Consider the following 26,913-nt stretch of genomic DNA (forward strand, 5'->3'; position numbering starts at 1 on the left):
AGACATGCCTCGAGGAAGTACTTGTGGGCACTGTCCGAAATTTAGGATGGGAAGACCTGTCTGATTGTCCGCAACAGAAACGATGGTGTGTGGGAAGGAGACATTGTGAGAAAGCAGGACTGAAGTCGCGGGAGTAAGGACGTAGTCTCCATCAGGTACAGGTGGGCAGGCTAAGACAGGGATGCAGGTTGCTGCAAGAGATGGCAGGCGTACAAAATCCGCGCATCAAAGCTGAGTTGGAGCTTGAGCAGGAAGGTCAACGGGAACAGGTAGGAGTAGATCAAGTTGTACAACGCCGGCGGAACAGTCAATCAGAGCCGAATGAGCGGCCAGAAAGTCGAGTCCGAGGATCACATTGTGAGTGCAACGTTCGAGCACATTAAACAAAAATGACGTGTGGCGACCGGCGACACTGACACGAGCAGTACACATTCCAAGCACCACCGGAGTTCCACCGTCGGCGACCTGGAGCAGTCGAGTCGGAGCAGGAGTCAGTACTTTCTTCAAGCGCGTTCGAAGCTCCGCACTCATAATGGAAATTTGGGCTCCAGTGTCGATGAGTGCTGTAACGGGCAAACCATCCACGTCCACGTCCAGAAGGTTCCGATTAGTAGGCAGGGTCAGCAGAGGAATTTCAGGCCGGTGTTCTAGAGCAGCGTCACCTCCAGGAGCTGCCCCAGTTAGTCTCCCGTCGGAGAGCGGCAACGGTAAGCTGGGGATGGAGAGCGACGCAGCTGGGGCGAACGGGAGTGGCGACTATGGGGTGATGGTGATCGGCTGGTCGCGGTGGCTCGAGCGTTGTCAGGTGCGTCTTCAACCTCGGTGGAGAGGGATCGCGGGTGCGGATTCAGTGGAGAGCGGCGGTAGGCGGGAAAGCTTGGTCGAGAGTGGGCTGGCTAGGAGCTTCGACAGTGGCGAGAGATGTGGCCCACACGTCCACAGTAAAAGCAGATGGGTCTGTCATCATGGGTGCGCCATTCGCCCGGGTTGCGATAGCCCAGATATGGACCGTATTGGCTCCGGTGAACAGGGGCAGAGGCAGCAGACGAAGCAAAGTCAGGACGGCTGGCGGAGCAGATGGACGGAAGACCTGCACTGGCAAGTTCTTGGCGAATGACCGACTGAATGAGCGACACAAGCAGCCTGGAATCGTCAAAGTACTGCGTCACAGGCGTGGCAGGAGACGCTGCTTCGATTTCTCGCCGAACGATACGTACGACGTTCTCGGAGGAGGTGGGCTCACGCGGTGGACAAATGTCTTCGCACGTCGATGAAGCTGCGGTATTGGGTAGCCGCGTAAACTGTTGAACTATGCGGCGACTCTTCGCGTCTTCAAAGCGGCGACATTCGTTAATGATCTCATTCACCGTTGTTACGTTCTTATAAACAAGCAGGTTAAACGCGTCGTCCGCGATGCCTTTTAATACGTGGCTGACCTTGTCTGCCTCTGCCATATTATTATCTACTTTGCGGCAAAGAGCGAGGACGTCCTGGATATACGCCACGTAAGATTCAGTGGATGTCTGTACACGGGTCCCATGTTCCTTCTTCGCAGCACGTTGGCGGCCGACGGGCTTGCCGAACAAATCTCTAAGCTTCTGCTTGCACTGGTCCCAACTGGTAATCTCTTCTTCGTGTGTTTCGAACCAGACCCGTGCCGTTTTCTTGAGGTCAAATATTATATTGGCCAGCATAAGCGTGTTGTCCCACCTGTTGTGTGCGCTGACCCGTTCGTAATTCTGCAATCAGTCATCGACGTCAACGTTGTCGATCCCGGAAAACATGCCAGGGTCGCGAGGCTGGGCCAGGATGACTGTCGGTGGCGACGACGGAGCCGTGATTGAACTCTCTCCTTCGGATGACATGGTGGCCAGGTTACGTGCGCTGCGGAGCTCCGTCTTGCGCAAGTGATTACATCGCACCTCCACCAATGATGTTACGGAAAGGAAGAAGCGTGCGTCTATTTAGGATGGCTTTTAATGGCTGGGCCAACAAGCGTAGAGCAGCGATAAAAAAAGTACCCTCTTCCTCGTCGTCTCTCAGGCCACCATCATAGTCCTCTTCTTCACACATTACCGACTGTGACAATATTAATAGCTCAATGATAGTCACTGCCCCAATTAAACCAGCTTCTGTGCCGGATATGGCCTAGATTCGTCAATAACTGTGATCCCCAGGTGTGTTCCGTGCGGATCTCACTCATTAATAGACGTTGTATTATGAACCTTACAGCTACAGCACTGTGCTGGCATAGTTACTGTTCCATAACGGACTACTATCCCATGTTCCTTCTGTTAAGATCTATTAACCCACCATACAAAAAAAACATAGAAAGAGCTAGCTTTAGCACCACTAAGTTCATTATTAAAACTGCAGGAAACTACTTGATCTCCCTCTGCGACAGACTGCGATATGATGCGCTCGACGTCGGACTTGCGTTGAGACGTTGTGTCGACGACTGCAACACAATCCTTGGAAGAAACAAGCCCGGGAAAAGAGAATAGCAGACAGGTGGCGGAAGAGGGAGAAGGGAGGACAAGCTCGAGGCGGGTGCGCTGCGGAGGCTCGGAAGACTGGCGACAAGGAGCCAACCCTGCTATTCCAAGGGACGGGACTGTTGCGGGTATGTCCACGTGTGGATGCAGCCGACTGGCCGGTCAGGCGAGAGGATCCGGGCCTGCCGCACCACCTGGGGCCCGCTGACCATTGCTGAGCCCCGCTCCTGCGCCGCGGCCCGACCGACGCTTCCCGAAGAGCGCGGCTACCGCCCGTGCGCCAACCGTGCCCAAGTGCTGATCTAGCACCCGGCGCTATTGACATCTCGCCGAGAGCGCAGCTGGAACCCGTTCGTCGACCGTGCTGGTGTCGCGAGTACCAGCGCCGCGTTGAGGCCAGCGCCGACGAGAGACCCTGCGGTTCGTCCACGGCCGCCTTCGCGGCAACGACCTCAACATCTGGGCCGACGCAAACTTCCTCGGTGAACCCGCGTTCATACGATCATAGTGACTCTGACTTATCGCGTCGTTAATGGGCCAAGTAGCGAAACGTGCAGAGCTATAGCTGTGATGGCGCCCTGCTAGTTGATTCTTGCCAGCTATAACAACGTTTTATTTTGAGAGATCCTACATGTGCTATAAATATAGTTTAGGCAATCTTATGAGAGTGCAGTGAGAAAAGATCGTATTTCGTCTGCAAACGGCTCTGTCTAATATTCGCACCAATGTTGCCCTTGCGTGCGCGATATTCTCCTAAGAACCTGACATTACACAGACCTAATCCTGGCTTTCGAACAATTTAACTAAGTTAGAATCGTGTACTCCGATTGTACGAGCCTAATACGCAATATTCACTGATCAGCCCCTAGAAATCCATGGATAATAGAATCCCTCTTACAAAGTATGAAGAAACGTGGTAACCTTCGTGAAGAAAATTATAATGGCAAACATTTAATGAAACCTAAAGGTCGCGGTACATAACGTCTACTGCACCAGACTCTTGAAAGAAGCCACGCGCTCCTACTTTGAGAAAACGATCGTTAAACACAACAATAATACCCCCAAAACCTGTGATACCATTAGGTCCTTTCTTCATCTGTCTTCGCCAGACCGCACATTGAACAAACCTAATACAGGAACACGGGTAGTACCGGAAGCCAATGATATTGCAAAGAAATTTAATGCTTGACAGGATCATTCACCAGACAGTATACCACAGGCAGTACTCAGGCAAATCCCTAATTCATTTCACATGTACCCTACGCTATCCAAACAAGTATCCGATTGAATCGCTAGGTTAGGAATTACAGCTCCAGCCCTTGATGATTTACAACCCCCCAAAATCAAATTGATATAGTTTCATATGGCCGATGTCCTCACGCACATTGTTAACTGCATGTTGAAAACAGGCGTTTTCCTCGACAAAATGAAACACGGTAAAATAACCCCTGCATTCAAAAAAGGTGACATAGAACTAATTTGAAACTATCGACCAATCCGCATGCTATCCTTGTTTAGTAAATATATTGAGAAACTACTTCTAAACCGCTTAACAAATAAACTACTTTCACATATTTAATTTTCTCTCGGGTTTCGTTTTCCGCGGGTTTCGTAAAGGTTATTCGACGGAAATAGCTATAACCAGATTCACTGACACAAGAAAAAAAAAAACGTCCTTGACAATGGCCATATCATTGGCTCACTTTTCGATGACGTCATCTCCATTGACACCATCAGTCATAACATTCTTTCTTACAAGTTAGAATCTCTGGGTATTCGCGGCCCGGCTCTTTCACTCCGCAGTTATCTGACTAACAGAACGCAAGTTGTAAATTTGGGAGGCTCACTGTCACGTGCTAAATCAGTCACGAGGGGTTTTCCACAAGGATCGCCCGGAGACCCTTTACTTTTTCTCGGGTACATTAATGATCTTCCTCAGTGTTTAAGCAGTACTTCATCTATACTATACGCTGACGACAGCACCATATTTACTAATAGCAAAGGCATAAATACTGTCATAAACCGACTAAGTTGTGACCTAAGCAACTTATCTACGCGGTGCACAAATAACAAACTTCACATCAACCCTTCCGAAACCAAGTTTCTGCTTTTTCATACGAATTAACGTGTCATGGCGCCCGTACAACAACTAATTTTACAAATTCACATTCTTCCACCTGCACATGAAGTTGTATTCCTAAGCGTCTAACTTGATCCCCACCTTAAGTTTAACTTGCTTGCTTACACGGTTACAAAAATTGCTTTTAGGATAGCAGTACTAATTTTAAGGCGCTCGTATTTTCCGCAGAACATAACAGCTTTCCTTTTTAAGCATTTATTCATTGCCATTTACATTGCTGCATCTCAATTTGGGGAAGCACATATTCAAGGCACATAAAACGTCTACAAGATTTACAAAATCAAGCCTTGAGGATCATGGAATTTTCTAGTTCCATGTCAATTGCAGTACTAGTTTTCACTTCCCTAAAAATACTACAATTACGTTACATGCTCACTCTCAAATTGTTTTTGCTGATTTACCGCACACTAAACCATGAAATTATTTTAGATACTGTGACGCAGCAGTTGTCACTACGTTCATTCCGAGTCGAAGATGCGGCGAACCGATCACGCCCACAGCACGGATCACACTCGAGAGCCTGCCCCACAAGCGATGATGAAGAAGAACCCCATATGAACCCCACATGATGATGATCATGTACAGATAACAAAGAATAGCTTATAGATGGCCACACTAATGTCCCCTCGCGTGAGAGCGTCCATCCTGGCCGCAATTCAAAGGGGCGGCGAACGCCTCGTGAAAGGCTTCATACGAGAAACGTGGACAAACTCAGCGGCGTGGCAGCGGCGGTCATTTGTAACAATAACTGGTACCACGCGATAGTTCACCAGAGAAGTCTGCTCCAAGACTTTGTAGGGGCCGATGAACCGAAGCTGAAACTTGTCACACAAGCCAGGAGTACGAACTGGTGTCCAGAGCAGCACTTCCTCGCCAGGGCGGAAGCACACGACGCGGTGAGAGGCGTCGTAGTGCTGCTTGCGGTCCTGTTGCCGTGCTTCAGTGTTGATGCGGGCGAGCTGGCGACAACGCGGAATGCGGGACACATATTCTTCACAGGAGGATGGACATTGATTGACAGTTGGCGCGAAGAAAGAGACGTCAAGACAGGAACAGGGCGAGCGACCATAGACAAGGTAGAATGGAGAGTAACCGGTCGTGCGTTGAACGGCGGTATTATACGCAAAAGTCACGAATGGCAAAATTGCGTCCCAGTTTCTGTGATCCGGTTCGATGTACATGGCTAGCATGTCTGACAGCGTGCGATAAAATCGCCTGTGAGGCCGTTAGTTTGCGGATGGGAACTGGAGGTAGTCTTGTGGGTGGTTCCGGAGGCTCATAGTACTTCGTGTACTAGTTGCGAGAGGAATGCTTTTCCACAGTCGCTCAGGAGGACGCGAGGAGCAGCGTGACGCATTATTAAGGCTTGAAGTATGAATGCAGCAATTTGAGACGCTGAGGATGAACTCACACAAGCTGTTTCTGCGTAGCGTGTCAAGTGGTCAACGGCTGTCGCAATCCATCGTTTACCGGCGAGAGTCACAGGAAGAGGACCATACAGGCCAATGCCAACGACTTCAAATGGTTGCGACGGACAAGGAACCGGTTGCAGTTGTCCGCTTTAAGCTGATGTAGGGAGCTTTGGACGCTGACAGAGGGTGCAGGAAGCGACATACCTCGCTACACTGGCGGACAATCTAAGCCAGTAGAAGGGACCTTTGATGCGGTCATAGGTTTTCTGGAAACCAAGGTGACCAGCAGGCATGTCGTTGTGAGAAGCCTGCAGGACATGGGCACGTAAGGGCGTGGCAGGACAGGAACCCAGCGTTGACCGTCAGGGTGATAGACATGACGGTACAGGACGCGCTTGTCAATCTTAAATTGCATCAGCTGTCGACGAAGGCGGGCGTTAGGCGGGCGCGAAGCTCCTTGAAGGTGGTCTATGATGCGCCGACAGTAAGAGTCCGCAAGTTGATGAGATTGGAAGGATATGTTGTCGTGTATAGGCATCTCGTCTACAGTGGCCAACAAGAAAGCATGTGAAGAGGGGTCGTGCGAAAGCTTGTCACGGATGGTAGTTGGAGGTCCATTGCATGGTGTCGTAGGAAGCGGACAGCGAGAAAGCGTGTCTACATGCTGGTGTTTTTTTCCGCACTTGTAGGTAATAGAAAAGTCGTATTATTGCAGACGAAGGATCCACCGTCCAAGCCATCCGGACAAGTTCTTCAGCGTCGAAAGCCAGCATAATGCATGATGGTCTGTAACGATGATGAAATGGCGGCGGTGAAGATAAGGTCGAAACTTCTGTACAGACCAAACGATAGCTAGGCATTCCTGCTCCGTGATGGTGTAATTCTTTTCGGCGTTTGTCAGAACGCGACTTGCGTACGCGACGACCCTCTCCTCTAAAGTGTCGTCTCGCTGTAGGAGAATGCCACCACTGCCGTGACCACTAGAATCCGTATGCAGGAGGGTAGGAGCAGCTTCATCAAAATGGCGTAGTAGTGGTTCAGATGTGAGAGCGCGCTTAAGATGGGCGAACGCAGATTCACGTTCGGGAGACCACACAAAGGGAACATTAGAACCCAGTAATTTGTGCAGAGGTGACGCTATTGAGGCGAAGCCTCGTATGAATCGGCGAAAATAGGAAACGAGGCCTAGGAAACTACGCAAATCTTTGGTCTTTTCGGGACGAGGGAAGTGCCGAACTGCCGAAACCTTGTCAGGATCAGGACGAATGCCATATTTGCTCACAATGTGACCTAGTGCCTTGATCGTCTTGCTCGCAAAATGGCATTTCTTGGTGTTTAGCTGAAGTCCAGCGTTGGCAAGGCGAACTTCATCCAGACGTTGCAGGTGCTGAGAGAAGGTTGACGAGAAAACAGCAATATCATCCAGATAGCACAGGCAAGTCTTTTACTTCAGGCCACGAAGAACGGTGTCAATCATGCGCTCGAACGTTGCGGGCTCATTGCAGAGGCCGAATGGCATGGCATTAAACTCGTAGAGCTCATCTGGTGTTGAAAACGCTGTTTTCTCCTTATCGTCCTCATGCATAGGTATCTGCCAGTAGCCGGAACGCAGATCGAATACATTTAATACATCTGCTATAACACTAACTCTACGAGTTTTTCCTCTAACAGTTTTTACTCCCTCAAATAAAGATAAATTTTGAATGTTTACTACACTTTTTGCATTTCTTACTCCCTCGAGCAAACACTAGGAGGAGGAAAGAACTTTATTGGGTCCTGAGGAACCCCTTCCCACCCACTCTTGGTTTAGTGGTCGGCAGGGGTCGCAGGCCGCACCCACGTTGGGACGGGAAGCCCGTGAGCCTCCGCCCTTTCGTGAGCCCTCTGGACGGCCCGAAGCTGGGTCTGGTGGTCGTCGCTTCGCAGGGCGTCCATCCAGTCTTCTTCTTTGCTGAACACGGTGCCGCTTAACGCGGAGCATTGCCAAAGCATGTGCGATAGCGAGCAGTACGATTCGCCGCAATCCGGACATTGCGGCTCTACGTCCGGTGAATAAAGGCTCATTCTGCCTCTCGAGGGGAACGACCTTGTTTGCAGCATTCTGAATATAGATGACTGTGGTCTAGTAAGTTTAGCGTGGGGGAGCGGGAAGGTCCTCCTCGACAGCTGATAATGTGTTGTTATTTCGTTGAAGGTGAGCAGCGGGTCTCGGTGCTCCCCTCCCTCCCCGCCACTTCGCTCGCCACGATCGCCGCGGTGCGTGAGTCCTCGCGCGCGTCCGTGTGCCAGCTCGTTGGCGTTCGGAAAGTCGGGGTGCACGTCGGCCCCCATGTGGGCTGGAAACCATTTGAGGATGTGATGACCCGCGGCTCCCTCACTGCCGAGGACGGCCGCTGCTTTCCGCGATATCGAGCCCGAGGCGAATGCTCTGGCTGCCGATCGCGAATCTGTATATACGTATGGACGTTCGGGGTCCCTCATTGCCATGGCTATTGCCACCTGTTCGGCCACCTCGGACGTTACCCCCTTGACCGATGCTGCGTTGATGATCGTACCATCCCAGCGTATCGAGACGGCCGCGTACCGGTCGCTGCGCCCGTACTGGGCCGCGTCTACAAATGCCGCCAGTCCCGGACAGCTGGCGGTCGATTTCAGCAGTGCTCGGGCCCTCGCCTTTCGGCGCCCCTCGTTGAATTGCGGGTGGACGTTTCTCGGAAGCGGTTCTACCTTGAAAGTGCCCCTGACCGCGCTAATTATGGTACAACCGCAACACTAATTATGACCGCAAACACTAATTATGGTGCAAACTAACAACCCATCTTGATGCCTGCCGCACAACATTAATGTTCAAGAGAGATACGAAGAAACATTTGCTAAAGACACTACTGGCTACAGACTCATTAGTATGAACATATATTGTATGCAAACTTATTTTACCGTTTTCAATGCTTTTGTATTTGCCCAATATATCGCTTTTATTCCTTGTCTCCTACTGTCCTCTTCCTTTCTTTTCTTTTTTTAGAAATTTTATGTTCTTTTATTGCATTTTATATATTTCATTTGTACTTCCCATATTGTAACATATTTATGTAACCAATTATCTGCTACATTAACCTCGTGTTCTTTGATATATGTCAATCCTATGTTTCTTTAATGTATCAGTTACTATACTTGTATTTAATGTTACGCAGTATCTATTTCATTAGCTTGTGTTTGACTTGAACTTCAATTACTACAAGGACCTTTCTTGTATTTCAATACTTACTTCATTAACTTCATGTATTCTGATGTCTGTTAATGCTATGTTGCCATAATGTAATAATTATTATATTGTTAAATTACGATTAGGAGAACCCGCCGTGGTTGCTTAGTGGCTATGGTGTTTGGCTGCTAAGCACGAGGTCGTGCGATCGAATGCCGGCCACGGCGGCCGCATTTCGATGAGGGCGAAATGCGAAGGGACCAGTGTACTTAGATTTAGGTGCACGTTAAAGAACCCCAGCTGATCCAAATTTCTGGAGTCCTCCACTACAGCGCGCCTCATAATCCGATCGTGGTTTTGGCGAGTAAAACCCCATAATTAAATTACTAATAGGAGGTCCCCCTGACAGTTTTGTCTCTGGGACCTCCTACTGTACTAATGATGGCGAAAATAATAATAATAATGAATGAAAAATGCGTTGTTATTTCCTATTGCTTTCTCGAACCAAAGCCCGTGGGTTCGAGTGCCTTAATTAACTCTACCCTAATTAACTGTGCCTTAACTTGGCGTTAAGTAAGGCCAAAGCTTGTGGGTTCGACTCACACCAAAAGCCGAGGCTTTGACTCCCACCAAAGTTGGTGGGTTCGAGTGCCTTAATTAACTCTATGCTAATTTACTGCGCCTTAATTTATTTCGTATAACCTACACCGATGGTCGTGGGTTCAACCCTAAATTTTTGTGCCATTGTACTTTGGTGCCCTTGAATTCTCCAAAGGGTCAAATTTTCGACGCATGAGCCATCTGAGACTTTCGCCTTAATAAACCATTAACAATAGAAAAAGGAACACGCGGAGGTAATACTACTTGCTCCAAAGCCAGCCTTTCTTACGGGGGAGGGGGTATTCTGGGGGGGGGGGGGCGGTATTCTGCAAGAGTCCACCTTGTGGACTGTCCATTTCAGCCGCTGCTGATTAGATGCAGCTGTACGAGCGAGGCGGAGACGAGCAGCCCTAGCCAATCGGCTGCGGCCGAAATAGGCAGTCCACTAGGTGGGCTCTTACAGAATACCGCCCCTGGATATAAGCCATTCAAACGTTATGACCAGGTTTATTGTCCTGATGATGCGGGAAAAATCGCAGTTACAGAAATATGATAGAACATACAAAATGATTTAAGTACTGTAATTCGATGAGGTCGGTAGAGGTTCGTCGTGGCGTCTTATGCGTCAAGCAGAACGCAATGAACACTTGTCTATATTTCTTGGGCGACCAGTTTTCACCAACTAACGGGTGCTAAACGTTATCGCTCAGCGCGGGACCCGCCTGCATGTACCTAAAGTCTCTCAAGCGTTATCGACTGTTCTGTCCATTGTTTGTTCTCACTGAACCTTGTGCAATCTGAATGTATGCGCGATGCAAATGGTGAAGTACTTTGTGGAAGGCACCAGCCATTACGCTGGAATCTTCCACGAGTCACGTATAAAAGCCGGCGCACTTGACCCCTATTTTGACGATGGCCGACTGTACTCGCCGCTATAATTGCACTTTGAGTGTCACTTGCATAAGTATGCACAGGTTCACCCCATAACAAGTTAATTTCGCGATACGCAGTTTTGCTGCGGTGTTCATCACCACTACAACGTAACATCTGGTGGAGGTATTTCTGCGTTAATGTATCAGGCTAACCCATGAAATACACACCGCTAAGACAACATCAGTGTCGCCTCAGACCATCCAGCAAGGCGCAGACTACAAAACCATCTCCCCGAGCATGGACTTCTACCTAAAACGGCCAAGAAGAATGTGGCCAAGTCAACAACCACCACGAAAGACAGATAATCACGCGCAGCCATCGTATTTCAACAGCCCAGAGAAGCTCCTATCTTGCGTGAAGCATTATCCGACGACGCAGAAGCCTGGCTTGAGACATTCGAAAGGGTTTCAACCTTCAACAACTGGAACTCCGGAGATCAACTGCGCCATGTAGGCTTCGACTTTGAGGACGCCTCCAAAACATTCGAGAAGTGGGAGTCCACACACACAATGTGGGAACTATTCCGCAGCAGATTCTTAGCACCTTCACGAGCGTCATCCAATCTCAACCCATCTTCCAGGAGCGAAACGAATGGGTCAGAGTTCTACTGAAAGCTCGAGTCAAGCTACGTAACGAGAACGTTGCCATCTTTACGGAAGGGATGACCCGTGGTTTCCGCCAGGCCGACTCGAAAGTGTCCGAGGAGAACAAAGTTCGCCTACTCACGCATAGTGTGAATAAAAAAATGACCAACCCTGCCCCTAACGAAAAATGGGAGTAAGCGAAGCTTGTCCTGCGTGCACCTGACTTTCGTCACGGTTAAGTAACCGACAGGTAACGGTGCCGGATTGCTTCGGTCTCCCACTCCCTCCCAGCTCGGTATCTTCTTCTTAGCATATATATAGTGTGTTCTTATATGCATATTCTCTTCTAGTGTATATATGCTGACTGAAAGAATAAAGAGACTTGGTTGTTAGCGCTGTTGCCTGTGTCCCTCCCTTTGTCCTGTTGTTTAGAGCTGTTTACTGTCCGTAATCTTCTTCTCGTTGCTGTCGGATTGCCTGGGCTCGGGCGGTTCTAAAAGCTGGATCGGCTCGCCGACGGCGAGCCCAGTCACGCCGCCGCTCGTCGAACGCTGCCCGTTCCTCGGGGTAACGCACAACGCGTGGCCGTCCCAACCGTTTCCGAGACTGAACTGAACGGAAACGAAGCCGGCGCGGCGCGCGCGAAACCCTTTGCTGCCCTTTATCGCCCTATCCCTTCCCGGCGGAAGCGAAACGGCTCCGATTTGTTGCCGGCGTGGCGCGAGCGTGAGCCTATGCAGCTGAAATCCTTGCTAAAGGGATATATGTAGTCCGATGTAGCGTGAGCGCGCGCACACGTTACGTCATGTTGGCGAGAACAATAGCGTCCGACGCACTAGCGCAGCCAACGTAACCGTACGCAGCCAAATGCTCCGACGCGCTCGGCATCGAGCGACCTTTACCCGCGCGCCGGTAACGTCGGACTATAAACACGCTCCGGAGCTGTCAACTCATCAAACCGCCCTTTCCCGCAGCTAGGACTGTATAACGTAAAACTATTCCAATATGTTTTGATTCCAATCTCCCGACGTCAAATTTGCGTAACCACCGACGCAAGCACCGGGCGGTCACCCGCATGGTTGTCTGAACAGACCAATCAAAAGCTCTCCTCGTTCATAGGAGGTCACTTTTGTTTGCTTGAAAAACGAATAACATTGCCGACGCTGAACGGCTTGTCGTATCTAATTGGCTGGCAAGAGGCGAGGAGAACGCTCAAGTGGAGAGGGATTCGATGGGGCCGAGCCAGTGCACTGAAAATTGATAACCCGATGAAGAGGGTGGTGCCGGCTACTGCGATTGGTCCACTTTCCCTTACTTAGCTTGCGGTGGTTGGTCAAAAATTGCGACGGCATGCAACGGAAGCATTAAAATGACGCTAGAACGGATCCTCAGCAAAGAAGAGTTGGGAGAACAAGGTCGTAAACAGGACGAAAGGGCTCAAAAACATTACACGGCCACGCAAGAAATTTTATTATACGCAAATAAACCCCTGCTCTCCGGCAGGTGCGAGTAGCCAGCGCCTGAACGATCGGCGGCAGCCATCTGTTATTCCTTTAGGAACGGGGCAGCCTGCGGCTATTCAGAAGAAAATTCAGTTTTGTTCGGCGTATTAATGCATCTTTAATGCGTACATGTCACTTTGACGCGGTGAGTTCTCGTGGTTTTTCGACGTCGCGTGACAGGCAGGTGAAGTGGGTGCAGCTCGAAAACTTTTGACCAATTGCCAGATGCTAATGGTGAAAAGGCGTCGAGTCAGAAATAAATGTTTTTCTTTTTTCGGTCAAATCATGCATAATCAGTGTGTACACATCATATCAGATGGGGAGCTGTCGCGGTTTTCGTGACGTCGCGTGACAGACAGGGGAAGTGGGGTTGGTCCAATAAAGTTTTTCGCCACTCACGGAGGGCTGATAGCAGAATTGGAATAGAAAAGTTTGGAATTGTTTTACGTTATAGCGCCCCTCTCTGCTCTGATAGCAACTGGGTTTGTTTGCACGACGACGACAACGCTACTTGTAGGCCAGTACAGGTTTCGCTTGAAAACTTCGCCAGAAGGACGCGGAACCCGCAGAATACTGCCGAAGAGTTTCTTTGCTAGGGTACCAACATTGAGCAAAGAGTCGAAATGGGAACAGGCACTGTAACGGCCGTACGTTCACGACAGAGTGTGCCGAAGTGTAAGCACTCTGCATGAACCACCTGCGGGAGACTACAAAAAAAGTCGTGTCTGAAGAACTGCGAAGATTGTTTCCAGCGTCACGGCGCCAAGTTGCCGCAATTGTTCATCTTGTTGGGGAATAAATTCAGCTGTTGCTAGGAGCGCCACAAATGCCGCAGCCTTAATGCCCCTAAATAATATAAAGGCAGCACCATCCTTTGAAGACTGCCGCCGTCCTCATCCCCTGTGCTTTAAGTCGGCGCTGGGCCCTCCCATTGCCCGAACGCTGTCACGCGCTTTTTTTCTTGCTTGTTTTTGCTTCCGTCGGCATCATCATCATCATCATCATCATCAGCCTGATTACGCCCACTGCAGGGCAAAGGCCTCTCCCATACTTCTCCAACTACCCCGGTCATGTACTAATTGTGGCCATGTTGACCCTCCAAACTTCCTAATCTCATCTGCCCACCTAACTTTCTGTCGCCCCCTGCTACGCTTCCCTTCCCTCGGAATCCAGTCCGTAACCCTTAATGACCATCGGTTATCTTCCCTCCTCATTACATGTCCTGCCCATGCCCATTTCTTTTTCTTGATTTCAACTAAGATGTCATTAACGCGCGTTTGTTCCCTCACCCAATCTGCTCTTTTCTTATCCCTTAACGTTACACCTATCATTTTTCTTTCCATAGCTCGTTGCGTCGTCCTCAATTTAAGTAGAACCCTTTTCGTAAGCCTCCAGGTTTCTGCCCCATACGTGAGTACTGGTAAGACACAGCTGTTATACACTTTTCTCTTGAGGGATAATGGCAACCTGCTGTTCATGATCTGCGAATGCCTGCCAAACGCACCCCAGCCCATTCTTATTCTTCTGATTATTTCACTCTCATGATCTGGATCAGCAGTCACTACCTGTCCTAAGTAGATGTATTCTCTTACCACTTCCAGTGCCTCGCTACCTATCGTAAACTGCTGTTCCCTTCCGAGACTGTTAAACATTACTTTAGTTTTCTGCAGATTCATTTTTAGTCCCACCCTTCTGCTCTGCCTCTCCAGATCAGTGAGCATGCATTGCAGTTGGTCCCCTGAGTTACTAAGCAAGGCAATATCATCAGCGAAGCGCAAGTTACTAAGGTATTCTCCATTTACTCTTATCCCCAATTCTTCCCAATCCAGGTCTCTGAATACCTCCTGTAAACACGCTGTGAATAGCATTGGAGAGATCGTATCTCCCTGCCTGACGCCTTTCTTTATTGGGATTTTGTTGCTTTCTTTATGGAGGAGTACAGTGGCTGTGGAGCCGCTATAGATATCTTTCAGTATTTTTACATACGGCTCGTCTACACCCTGATTCCGCAATGCCTCCATGACTGCTGAGGTTTCGACTGAATCAAACGCTTTCTCGTAATCAATGAAAGCTATATATAATGGTTGGTTATATTCCGCACATTTCTCTATCACCTGATTGATAGTGTGAATATGATCTATTGTTGAGTAGCCTTTACGGAATCCTGCCTGGTCCTTTGGTTGACGGAAGTCTAAGGTGTTCCGGATTCTATTTGCAATTACCTTAGTAAATACTTTGTAGGCAACGGACAGTAAGCTGATCGGTCTATAATTTTTCAAGTCTTTGGCGTCGCCTTTCTTATGGATTAGGATTATGTTAGCGTTCTTCCAAGATTCCGGTACGCTCGAGGTCTTGAGGCATTGCGAGCGGCGTATGCAGACGGGGGGTGTACGTGGACGCCATGTTTCGCGCCTCCGTTGTGCTTTAGCAGTTCCGTGTTCGCGATGCCGTCTTGCTCTACCGTCAGATGCACCGCACGTGAAACTGACAGCAAGCGACTCTTCCGTATTCCGTCTGCGAAGCGTGACGCGGCGCAGAGGAAGGTCCGGCTTGAAAGAATCAGCCGGGCTGACTTCAAACCAACGCAGTGGTACCGGCTGTGTGAGCTAAGCGAGCGATTCTTTGCTCATCACTAATCTCATGGGCTGCCACTTGTAGTATGCGGATTCGTTGGTTTTTCGCTCTTTTAAGTGCCGCATGGTCGTACTGCATTTGTTGGAAACTTTCGTGGCCGACTTCAATGAAGTCGTCATCAAATGCACTGGATTTCAGTCGACTGAATCATATATTCCATGGCGTTGTTTTCGTTTGGCCTCATGTAAGCTAGCAGCACCTTTTTGGGTGTATCGCTGTATGTTATGAAACGGTGACGGTGCGGCGACCGTACCTTGAAAGCAATCTGCGATACTGACAAAGACTGCCGACCGCTGATATAGCTGAGCGTTTTGTGTTCTCGACGGTTACTTAGCATTCGAGCAAGGCGCGCGGGCCCATACACTCTTAGGCAGAAGTACACCCTTTGGAGTGTATCTCTGCCACACAACAATATTCGTTATCTGCCTTGCTTGCGTTTTGTTTCTTGAAAATGCCGCGCCCGCTACTTTTCTGTCGGGAATGCTATGTCACGCTGATAAAGCACATGCTGTTCGTTACTGGGAAGTACCGGGCTCGCCGCTATAAAGAAAGGAAATGCGGACAAAACAGGTGACGATTATCGTTGTGTTGAAAAGGGGTGTAATTTTCCTTAAGAGTGTATCTTGAAAAGCGATCTGCGAAAGTTGCTGAATGCAGCGTTGCTGAAACGGTGTGTTCTAGCCGCTTCATTGGCACCGAAACGAGAGAGGCAGCACGAGTAAGTAGAGTGAACCGAGCTAGCCAAGTGCAACGACATTCATACGTCCTCTCTTGATGTTTGGGCAGCCAGTCACAATATATCATAAAAAAATTCCGATCAAAATACGGCCTCAAAAGCACGAGCGACACTTAGCGACAGCGTTTCATTTGGCGAGCATCTCCAAGTTAGGCTCCGCGCAGGGAGAGCCAACGGAGGAGAGAGGAGATGGCGCTACGTTTATCTTATTTAAGGCACTACGCAGCCTCAGCCTGAGGGAATGAGCTACGCGCCCGTCGCCAGACGTCAACCCCCTCCTTCGCGCCTGCGTCGGTATCGCCGCAGTCTCGTCTCCAGGTGCCACTGGCAGGCCGTCTGCCTGTCAGCCCGCGCAATGCCCAGAGGAAGACAGACGTGTGGCGTGCTCCTGACCACAGCTCACTCTATCCCCATGGAGAAGTCGGCCACGTCTACCACCGATGCCCATACCATGAATGGGGCTACGACGGTTTGCTGTAAGCGCGGTGCGCTCATAGCAGGCTCACAGCTTCGTGATATCGTCGACTACCTCGACGGCAGTCAGTGCACCCTTCGACGAACGTTCCGTTCGCCATCAGCAGGCCTCTACCTGTCGCCGCAACACCGACCGTACACTGGCTCAATCCATGGCAGGTCCCTTAGCCATTACAAGGAAGCTAAAAGCAGCAACCGATGAAGGTGCGATTGCTGTACATCGAAATAGCGAAGGTCATATGCTGCCCACAATGACAGTTCAAGATCTATCTAGCCAACGTGGCAATGACACGCCACCATCCTGACGAAGCACCAAAGCCAAGAATACGTCGATAAAGACCTGACGACAAGACGTATCAAGAATTCCACGCGACGCAGCCATGATCCGAACCACCGACCTCGACGTTCTTATTGATGGCCAAATTATCCCTGCCTTAGTAGACACAGGAGCCGACTTCTCTGTCGGCAGGGAACAATTTGTCGCCATGTTGAGGAATGAGAGTGCTTCAGAAGACCGTGGAATTGGAACGGCTGGAGGCCACCTGATAACGCCGGCTGCAACCTGCACAGCAAGAATTACCATTCATGCGACCTTAGTTATCCTCCGACAGCGCACAAGTGTGTTAATTCTCGTCCTACACTTACTGAGCAAACACGAATCAATCATCGGCCCGAAGTCGAAGTCGATAACGCGATCCGAAGACCAAATTATATCGCTGGAGAGCTCTTTGAGTCACCATGCCTTGAGTGTGCTTGAAGATGAAGTGTGCATCCCGCCTCGCTCCAGTATCATCATTTCCATCGGTACCAAAACATTGGTTATGTATAGGGCGTCGTTGAAGGTAACCAATGTCTACGGCTAAACCACGAAAATTGCGCCGCAAGAGAATTCGCTCGCCTGCATGGAAGAAAACTGAAAGTGGTACTCACAAACTTCAGCCCGGAGTACAACCAGCTCAGCTAGTGCACGATGATCGCATACATCAAGGGAATTTTGGAAACCAGCAATGCATTTGTCCTCTCGGATTCTGTCGTATTTACCCGGATGGCCATCGTTCCCGAATGTCTAAGACATGAGCTCGGGTCACCCCATGATTAAGGACGAACGGCTCAGAAGTCCTTTCCGACAATACCAAGACCGATTTTCGATGTCATCGAGAATAAGACTAACACCAATTGCTAAGCATCGTATAATAACTGAAGAATGCGCTCGGCCACTCCGTCAGAGCCCGTACTGAGTTTCGATGCGGGTATGAGAAGCCATAACGGAACAAGTCTATGAAATGCTACGCGGCAAAATCATCAAGCCTTCGAAGAGCCCGTGGGCGTTTCTTGTAGGCTTGCGGAAGAAAAAGGCCGGAACCCTGTGTTTCTGCGTGGAATATCGCCGGCTGCAAAATATCAGAAAGAAGGACGTATACCCGTTATCACAGGTACACAACGCATTGGACCGGCTCTACAACGCTAAGGATTTCTCATTGATGGATTTGAGGACTAGTTACTGGCAAATAGAAGTCAAACAGGGGGATCGAGAGAACACCGCATTCATCACGCCGCACGGCTTCTATGACTGTAAGGTCATGCCATTCGGACTGTGCTCGACGCCTGCAACGTTCCAGCGCGTGATGGACACAGTATTAGCAGGGTTGAAGTGACAAACCTGTTTCGTCTACTTGGATGAGATAGTTGTCTGCAACAGGAATTTTAACAATCACTTCAGGCGTCTTGGGACAATATGAGAAGTTATCAAGTCATCAGGGCTCACTCTGTAGTCGGAAAAGTGCTGCTTCGCATACGATCGATGAGCTTCTATTTCTGGGCCACGTCATCAGCAAATCTGGAGTCCCTATTAATGCGCAGAAGACATCTGCCATCGGTGATTTCCCACAGCCCACCGACAAGAAGAGAACACGCAGATTCCTTGTCCTAGGTGTTTATTACGGGCAGTTTGTGGAAGACCTTTCACGCATCGCCGAACCATTGACATTTCTCAGATGATTCGACGTCGAGTTCAAGTGGGACGAACCGCAAATCAATGCTTTCGAAGAGTTCAAAGGACGCGTGAAGTCACCACAGGTACTCGCATACTTCGATGACGACGCTGACATCAAAATCCAACCCCCTCCCCAAGTAGCTTAGGCCTCGGCGCCGTCCTAGTCCAAAAGAAATACGGCTTTGAAAGGGTCACTGCTTTTGGTGGCCGGTCGCTGTCGAAAGCAGAAGCCAATTATTTTACGACGAAAAAAGAATGCCTTGCCATGATTTCGGCTACCATAAAATTCCGCCCTTACATATACGACAGACCCACCAAAGTCGTAAGCGACCACCATGCCTTGCTTGGGCTGGCTAATTTACAGCACCCTTGAGGTCTCCTCACATTACGGAGTCTCAGACTCCAGGAATTTGACATCACGGTCGTCTCTAAGCAAGTCGGGATGGAGGAACTCTGATGACGACTGATCACGCGACACCACTGACCCGCTGCCGGAAGGCGACGAGAATGACGAAGCCTTCCGGAACAATAAGCGTGGTGGTCTTCGCTGAAGAGCCCTGAACAGAGCCGCAGCTAAAACACATCGTCGAGTACTTGGAAGGCTACACCGACGTTGTCCCTAGGACATTTAGGCTAGGATTGTCATCGTTTCGCCTGCAAAACAACGTGCTCGTAAATACTTCTCAACATTCCGTGCCAACTATCCCTTCTTGTGCCCTCAGAACTGCGTCCAGAGGTTCTACACGCCCTACATGACGATCAGATTGCTGGGAAGGTTGGATTCTCCCGTACACTATTGAGGATACAAATGAAGTATTACTGGGCGTGCCTGACCGTCGACGTTGACCACTACTTCAGGACATAACGATACTGCCAGCGACGCAATACACTACAAAAAGGCCAGCGGGATTGCTGCAACCAATCGAGCCATTTTACATACAGATCCGAATTGACTTGTTGGGGCCATTTACAATATCAACATACGGGAGTAAGCGGAGTGTCGTGGCTACCGACTACGTTACCCGCTACGCCGAAACGAAAGCCCCACCCAAAAGGTACCGTGGCCAAAATGGCAAAATGTTTCGTCCAGAGCATCCTGTTACGACATGGTGCCCCAGAAGTCCTGATCACCGACAGAAGAACTGCTTTTACGGCGCAGCTGACTCAAGCAAGCCATACAAATCACCACAGGGCAACCGCCTACCACCTGCAATAGAACGGCCTTAGAGAGCACCTGAAAAAGACCTTCGCCGACATGTAATGTACGTCGACGTCTAAACATGATGGGATGCGGTCCTTCCCTACGTAACCTACGCTTATAACGCGGCGGTGCCTGAAACAACATGGATCACGCCATTCAAGCTGGTTTCCGGAAGGAACCCGACGACGACGTGGGTACCATGCTGCCTCATTTCACCGATGAGCAGAATCTCGATGTCGACGCCTATCTACAGCACGCCAAAGCAGCACGACAACTGGCCCGCATCAAGAGCCAAAAAAGGACGGACAGCCGACGATACGCCGAGCACCAGCACTGTGCTTGGGTTTGGACCCTGATACGCCGACGAGGAGTTAGTGAGAAACTTTTTCGACGCTGTTTCGCACCTTACAAGATCATCCGGCGTATGGGCGCACTGAACTATGAGGTCGTGCCAGGCGGCATCTCCCAGTCAGAGCGGTGCCGCGCACGACCTGAAACCGTCTACGTGGTGCGTCGTAAGCCTTTCTACGCCCGCCGATTAACTTCGGGACTTTTTTTTTGCTACGGTTAGTTTTGTTTTTCACCATTGTGTTTGTTGTCAGCATCGGAACGATGCTATTTCAGAGGGGGGCATTGACACATGTACTAGCTTATCGTTCTCGAGCGACCGCTGTTCACCTGCTAACAAAGGTTAAACGTTATATCTCAGCTCAGGAAGAAGGGATGGAAGAGGATGGGCAAGAGCGCTGTCGTGAGTCCTATCTTTAAAGCGCTAGCTTTTCCTAGCTTTATCCTTAGTTTCTCGCTGTCGATTTAGGCTTAGCGGTTGGCAAGGTAGGAGGTGCTTCCAGCAACGAGAGAAGAGAGTTTTGTCGCAGATGTGAAGCTCGGTTCCCAGCAACACCACTTTCATGTATCACGGGCGACGGAACCCACCGAGTGCACTGTCATAATGTAAGAGGCATACGGCGCAGAAAGAAAGGAAGAGGGCGATACGCATGTATCGGCACGAGCCCTCGAGGCGCGTGACCCGAGCTGTGATCGAGAGAGAAGCGGCGCTGAGATGGCATTATCGATGTGGCTCTGGAGCAAGAAGGTGGCAGTGTCAGCATCGCACTGGCGACGGGAGCCATGGAGGTTCGGTCAAGTCTGTCACACTGGCTATCCAGGGTGTGGCCATCGACCTCGGCGACGTTCGAGCGAGGCTCCTTGGACTTGCTGCGATTTCTCACGGCAGCGCCCGGGCATCTCCTCGGCACTCGGAGAAGAAGTAGCGTAGGAACCAGGAGTTAGGCCTGAGCAGTGAGGCCGGGGTGCCACTTCACCGACGGAGTTCGGGACACCGGCATCAGAGACGGACGAGTTGAATGGCCAACACCAAGGCAGCAACTTTTACGGAGTCGGCGAGAACACCGACTACCATGAAGATCCGACACGCATCGGACTCGGATGATACGTGCGACGCCAAAAGACTGTAAGAACGCTACTTTCTGTTAGTGTGCAGCCATAGGCTAGTTTGCCTGAGTTTCGAGTAGAAAGCGCCGAGGACTGACGTGGCCGGCAATAAGGACATGTTTAGTCACTGTTAAGTAGGTGGTACAGGTGCTGGTATCTCTTCGTGGTGTTGTAGTTTACATGAGTTTTGAGTTTGGGTTAATTAAAATCTGTTTGCTGTGCCGCTCTGCGTCTCCCAACCCCATCTCTCGTGGCATACGCACGCCACCGACATACGACATGCAGCTGCAGTAGTGCGGAATTTGTGCGCTGCGTGGTCACGCCTCACCTTTCCCTTCGGTAGCTGGTGGCGGCGCAGGCGTTTTCCGCTGCATCGCGACTCTTAAATGTCATGCAGGAACTTTAGGATCCCAAGCAATTCGGCGAGCTTGAGGCCGGCAGCGAAAATTCGTAGCCCGTACCACAGCTGATAAACCCTTGAACATTCGTGTTTTAAAAAATTATGGGGTTTTACGTGCCAAAACCACTTTCCGATTGCGAGGCACGCCGTAGTGGAGGACTCCGGAAATTTCGACCACATGGGGTTCTTTAACGTGCACCTAAATCTAGGCAAACAGGTGTTTTCGCATTTCGCCCCCATCGAAATGCGGCCGCCGTGACCGGGATTCAATCCCGTGACCTCGTGCTCAGCAGCCCAACACCATAGCCACTCAGAACATTCGTGTTGAACACTCGTAAACTGTCGTATGATTTTTATTAGATTCACCTTCACGCCTAAGACACTACTCTGGGAGGATCGAAACTTCTGGTACCTACCCGTTCCCACCGAGAGCAGGGCGAGTCCCCAAATCCAAGCCGGGTCGCCTGGATCACCTTTAACGCTGGCGGCGTCGGTCCAGCGCTTGATCCACACCAGTTGCCACGACGCTGCCACCGAGCTCACCGCCAGCAACAGTATTGCAGGCACCATGCTGAAACCGCACGACTTCAGCGAACTCCACATTACGTCAGATAAGGCCTGCAGTAGATACGCGTCAGAAATGCGTTTCTCATGAAACGCAGGGTCATTCTACTAAGCTTATGCAATGGGGTCGGAAGAGAATGACCGGCCTCGCTCGCTGTTTAGGATGTAGTGAGATTCTGCAATGAAGTCCTGGTTTAGACATGGTGGGTGGCATTTTGAGCCAACCGCATAGCCGTGGCCGCTGTGTTAGCCAATCAGAGCTGGCAAGATAGCTAATTCGAGCGCCCAGAATATCTCGGTTGAGACCGAAGATCCATCTTGGCAAACAACTAGAGATATCGGCCACAGCGCCTGAAGACGGGGACAGCGGGAAAATTAACTTATGTTTCCATGATTTGTGTATATCTAAAATCTGTGAGTGTACTGCACCACGTGTGTACTTTCTTGCTGGCAGTTTTCTGACTACGCATGCGCTGAACGTTATACCACGTTTTCCTATGCGGCTCATCGGCAACTTGCAATGACGGTACACATAATAACGTTACAATTTCGTTTCGCTGTGTGTTTTAGAAGTAAAAACGATTAACAGTGAAAGAAAATTCCGCGGTGGGTTAGTTGGTTCGACATCATTAGCATTGTTGCGCAAAGCGAGGAATGGTATTTTCTCGCTTAAGTCCTGTCGCTTCGTCGCTTTGCGCAGCAGTGGTAATTATGATGAGTAGTTACCCAATGAGGGACATCGCTCGTTCGACAACAGTTTGGACGAGGGGCTTGCCTTCGTGAGGGTGCCGACCGCTTTATCGTTGCAAGCAGTTGCAAGTAGCTGTTGCCCTGACAACTTAATTTGTCGACAGGTGTTCTTCAGAGACAAAATCTATTGCGACCACTATTGATGGCTTGATTTTACTGAAGCATGCGTGAGAATTAGAACACAATAAAACACGATGTCACAAAGAAAAAGCTCTGGGGATGGCATCAAAGATAAAGTACCGCAAGGAAACGCAGCCCTGTAGTAACGTCCGGAAATGGCTCAATGGTTCGGCACTGATGCGCTCAATAAGGGGTCCAGACTAATTTGGTTGCCTGTGTCAGCATTCAGAGAAAGGTCGCTACGATAAATCTGTTTTTTTAAAAGCGGGCAGCAGCCAATTGTGATATTGTACATATTACCAGCAAAAGCACCCAGCCAGTAAAAAAGAAACAGCGCTAAATAAACTTTGTAAATACAGACCGTGGTGTTGTTCTACGTTAAAACACGTTGGCCGGCTAGTTGGTTAGAATCCATCATAAAATGTATAGACGCGACTGAACGAGGACGTAGAAAGAAACAGATACACAGAGACAGCGCTGTCTCTGTGTATCTGTTTCTTTCTACGTCCTCGTTCAGTCGCGCTTATACACTCTATCATAGGCATGGGCATGGGGCATGGGCAGGACATGTAACGAGGAGGGAAGATAAGGGATGGTCATTAAGGGTTACGGACTGGGTTCCAAGGGAAGGGAAGCGTAGCCGGGGGCGGCAGAAAGTTAGGTGGGCGGATGAGATTAAGAAGTTTGCAGGGACAACATGGCCACAATTAGTACATGACCAGGGTAGTTGGAGAAGTATGGGAGAGGCCTTTGCCCTGCAGTGGGCGTAACCAGGCTGATGATGACGAGGATGGGAGAGGCCTTTGCCCTGCAGTGGGCGTAACCAGGCTGATGATGATGATAATGATGGGAGAGGCCTTTGCCCTGCAGTGGGCGTAACCATGCTGCTGCTGATGATGATGATGGGAGAGGCCTTTGCCCTGCAGTGGGCGTAACCATGCTGATGATGATGATGGGAGAGGCCTTTGCCCTGCAGTGGGCGTAACCATGCTGCTGCTGATGATGATGATGGGAGAGGCCTTTGCCCTGCAGTGGGCGTAACCAGGCTGATGATGATACACTATATATCATGGGTTCTTGTACGCGCGCCGGAAGCATGGTGTATGAGCGCTGTTTCAATGAAAATCTATGTGCCGGAATGAATGGAGTGCAACCAGCTGCAGGAAACAAAAAAAAGTCGGAGGTATTTTAAGTGTAGCTCTCTAAAATACGTAGAAGAGGATTATTAGGCTGTAGAAGTTATTATGTGTACCTTTTTTGGAAGAGCTATATATACGCTTACTATGGTGAGTTTAACATTTAGAGCGTGAAGATATAACTCACTCCTCTTTGAAAGTTTGAAAATTCATTTAGCATAAATAACGTACACAATTGCAATGTACAGAATTTCGGGACCCAACAAATTTGTTATAAGAGTCCCTACCGATTGTTATTAGGAAAAAACACTTCTATGGCAGGTGCTGTTTTTATACTGTAAAATCACATAAAATTGAAATAGATGAAGTAAGCAATACAAGAAAATACATTAGTAGGGAAAATTTCACAAATGAGATATATTTTTCTAACAATTTTCTTTTTCTACGTCATCGATAACATTGGCACAGGAAAAGAAAAAGAAGAAAAGTGAGGACATGTGGAAGCAGGCGCAGTGTTACGCATTGTGAATAAGTGAGGGCTTTAGTTGTTTAAGAACTGTATGCAATGTTCTTAGAGTGGTTAGGTCACTATGGTGACCTAACCATAGTGTTCGCTAAGAATTTCTGGCTCAGAAGTTTATTTACAGCTATACTACTCAAGGGGGGGGGAGGCGTGTCAGTTAGTATTATTCTGGGACAAAGTAGCTTTGCAAGCCAATTGTTAGCTTAGACAACTTTGATCTCGCGAGAGAGGTGGACAATTTCACGAAATATCCGTTCATGTCGCCACGTGTGACAGTCCTGCACAGTAAAAAAGAAAAGCTGGCAATTTAAAGCAAAATTTACACAGATTTTCTGTACCACAAAATAATTTTTTGTGAATGCTCTATGAGAAAAATCTATCAAAAGAAAAAGAAAACAAATGATCCGTTCTTGATCTCTAGCCTATAAGTCGAGTCAAAACTAAAATATAACCATTAGAAATTATTGTAACTGCACAAAATCTATAAAATAAGATTGTACAGGTTTTTTTCTATTCATACACGCCGTTTCTTGCCTTATACCATGCACGCCGCGCTGTTTGCGGTACTGCTTTGAGGCCATAATCAAGAGGGCCACTCTTTGAGTCAACGCATGTCTGCACTGCTCCGTTTCTTCTTTCGGCAATCTCAAGAGGCGAGTGGTTTTCAAGTACGTTACAAAGAGTGCACGAAGTATTATTTTATAAGATACTTTCTGCGTGCTTATGACAAGAGTACAATGCCCACAAAGAAAATTCAGGCGGACATCTAGTGGCAAAATTTAGTAACTACGTGTTGCTACATATCAGCGTACGTTGCGCTTTGTGATGCAACCTGGGATTTGGGTGTTAAATTTAGCCTAAGCCTTTTGTTATAAAACACATGAGGGCTAGCCAGTGTGCCTATGTATTATCGTTTATTCATGCCTTTTCGAAATGCACTTGTTTTTGGCGTGGCTGCGACAGAAAAAAAAAATAAGGTGCATGAGTTCTCAACAAAGCTCACTCGGCGAGGTTAGCTTTTAGCTGGGATCAAGTGTTTAGCTTCTTGAAATGACGGGCAAGTACTCCATTTTTTTCTGTTGTGTAATATTTTATTTTATTTATTTCCATGCTGGCTCATATATGAACCCGCCTGATATGATAGCACAGTATTGATTTTGTTGGTTCGTTAGTCCTGGTTCGAGCATTTTAGTGCTCTAACGTTCAGATTTTGCCTCGCCACTGACTACGTCGTTTAATTTCGAAAATTGTTAGCGGAAACACTGGACTGCGTGACTTGCATTGTAAAAGCTCAGAACGCACCACGAAGACGTTCGCGTTCGTGGCCACAAAAAACTGCTCGCACGCCGACCGCTAGCCTCACTTCCTGACTCTGGCAAGAAATAACTAAATTTATCGATGACAGACTGCAGAAAAACAAATGGTCTAAATTCGGATACATTGGGCTGCAGCAAAACATTTAGTAAAAAAAAGTAGAAAGGCCGCATGGATCATTGTTTTCACGTAACTAATACTGAGCAGTTGAATTAATGTGTCCGCCGCTTTATATTATCAGGCCTATCGGATATATACATTATCTGTTCTAGAATTTGCCATTTTGCTCGCTATTTTTACAAAAATAGCTGACGTCTGAATTGTTTGGGACGTACGTACGGGGCACTGCAATGGTTGTGTCGGTAATGGTGAATGGTGTATCTGGTACTCACGTAAATCCCGATTTTTTTCCTCTTCTGGTGTTGAACGTTATTGTAGGCGAGACGTAGGGGAGAAGACACGCGAGAGCTTGGATTCTAAGGTGTTCTCGATGAATATAGCTTTGTCTTTCATGACCTGTGCATTTTCAGGGCTGGTAGGAGAGGCGGTCCAAAAAAGGCGCCCACAGCGCAGGCGTTCGCAGAATCTTGTGGCGCCCGTGACGACGACGAAAAATGGCCGCCACGCGTCGCATGCCTTCTTGTTCTGCTGAGCGCGGCTTGGTTGCTTTGCGAGAAAGCAAACTTAGCTTTCAGTCGAGTTATTTCAGCCGCACGAAAGCTGGCTGCGCGCTATTCCCGCGAAT

General features: G+C 49.0%; 1 protein-coding gene across 1 annotated transcript in view; it reads right to left on the reverse strand.

Annotated features, from left to right (window-relative positions):
- LOC129384449 (ATP-binding cassette sub-family C member 12-like) overlaps positions 1 to 26,913 on the reverse strand; it is a 56,970-nt gene that overhangs the window by 13,305 nt on the left and 16,752 nt on the right. Inside the window, exon 2 of the mRNA XM_055069892.1 lies at positions 22,178 to 22,379. Within this exon, the coding sequence (XP_054925867.1) occupies positions 22,178 to 22,364 (187 nt within the window). The 5' untranslated portion in view covers positions 22,365 to 22,379. The remainder of the gene's footprint in view (positions 1 to 22,177; positions 22,380 to 26,913) is intronic.

This window comes from Dermacentor andersoni, chromosome 9, assembly GCF_023375885.2.
Source record: "Dermacentor andersoni chromosome 9, qqDerAnde1_hic_scaffold, whole genome shotgun sequence".
NCBI lineage: Eukaryota > Metazoa > Arthropoda > Arachnida > Ixodida > Ixodidae > Dermacentor > Dermacentor andersoni.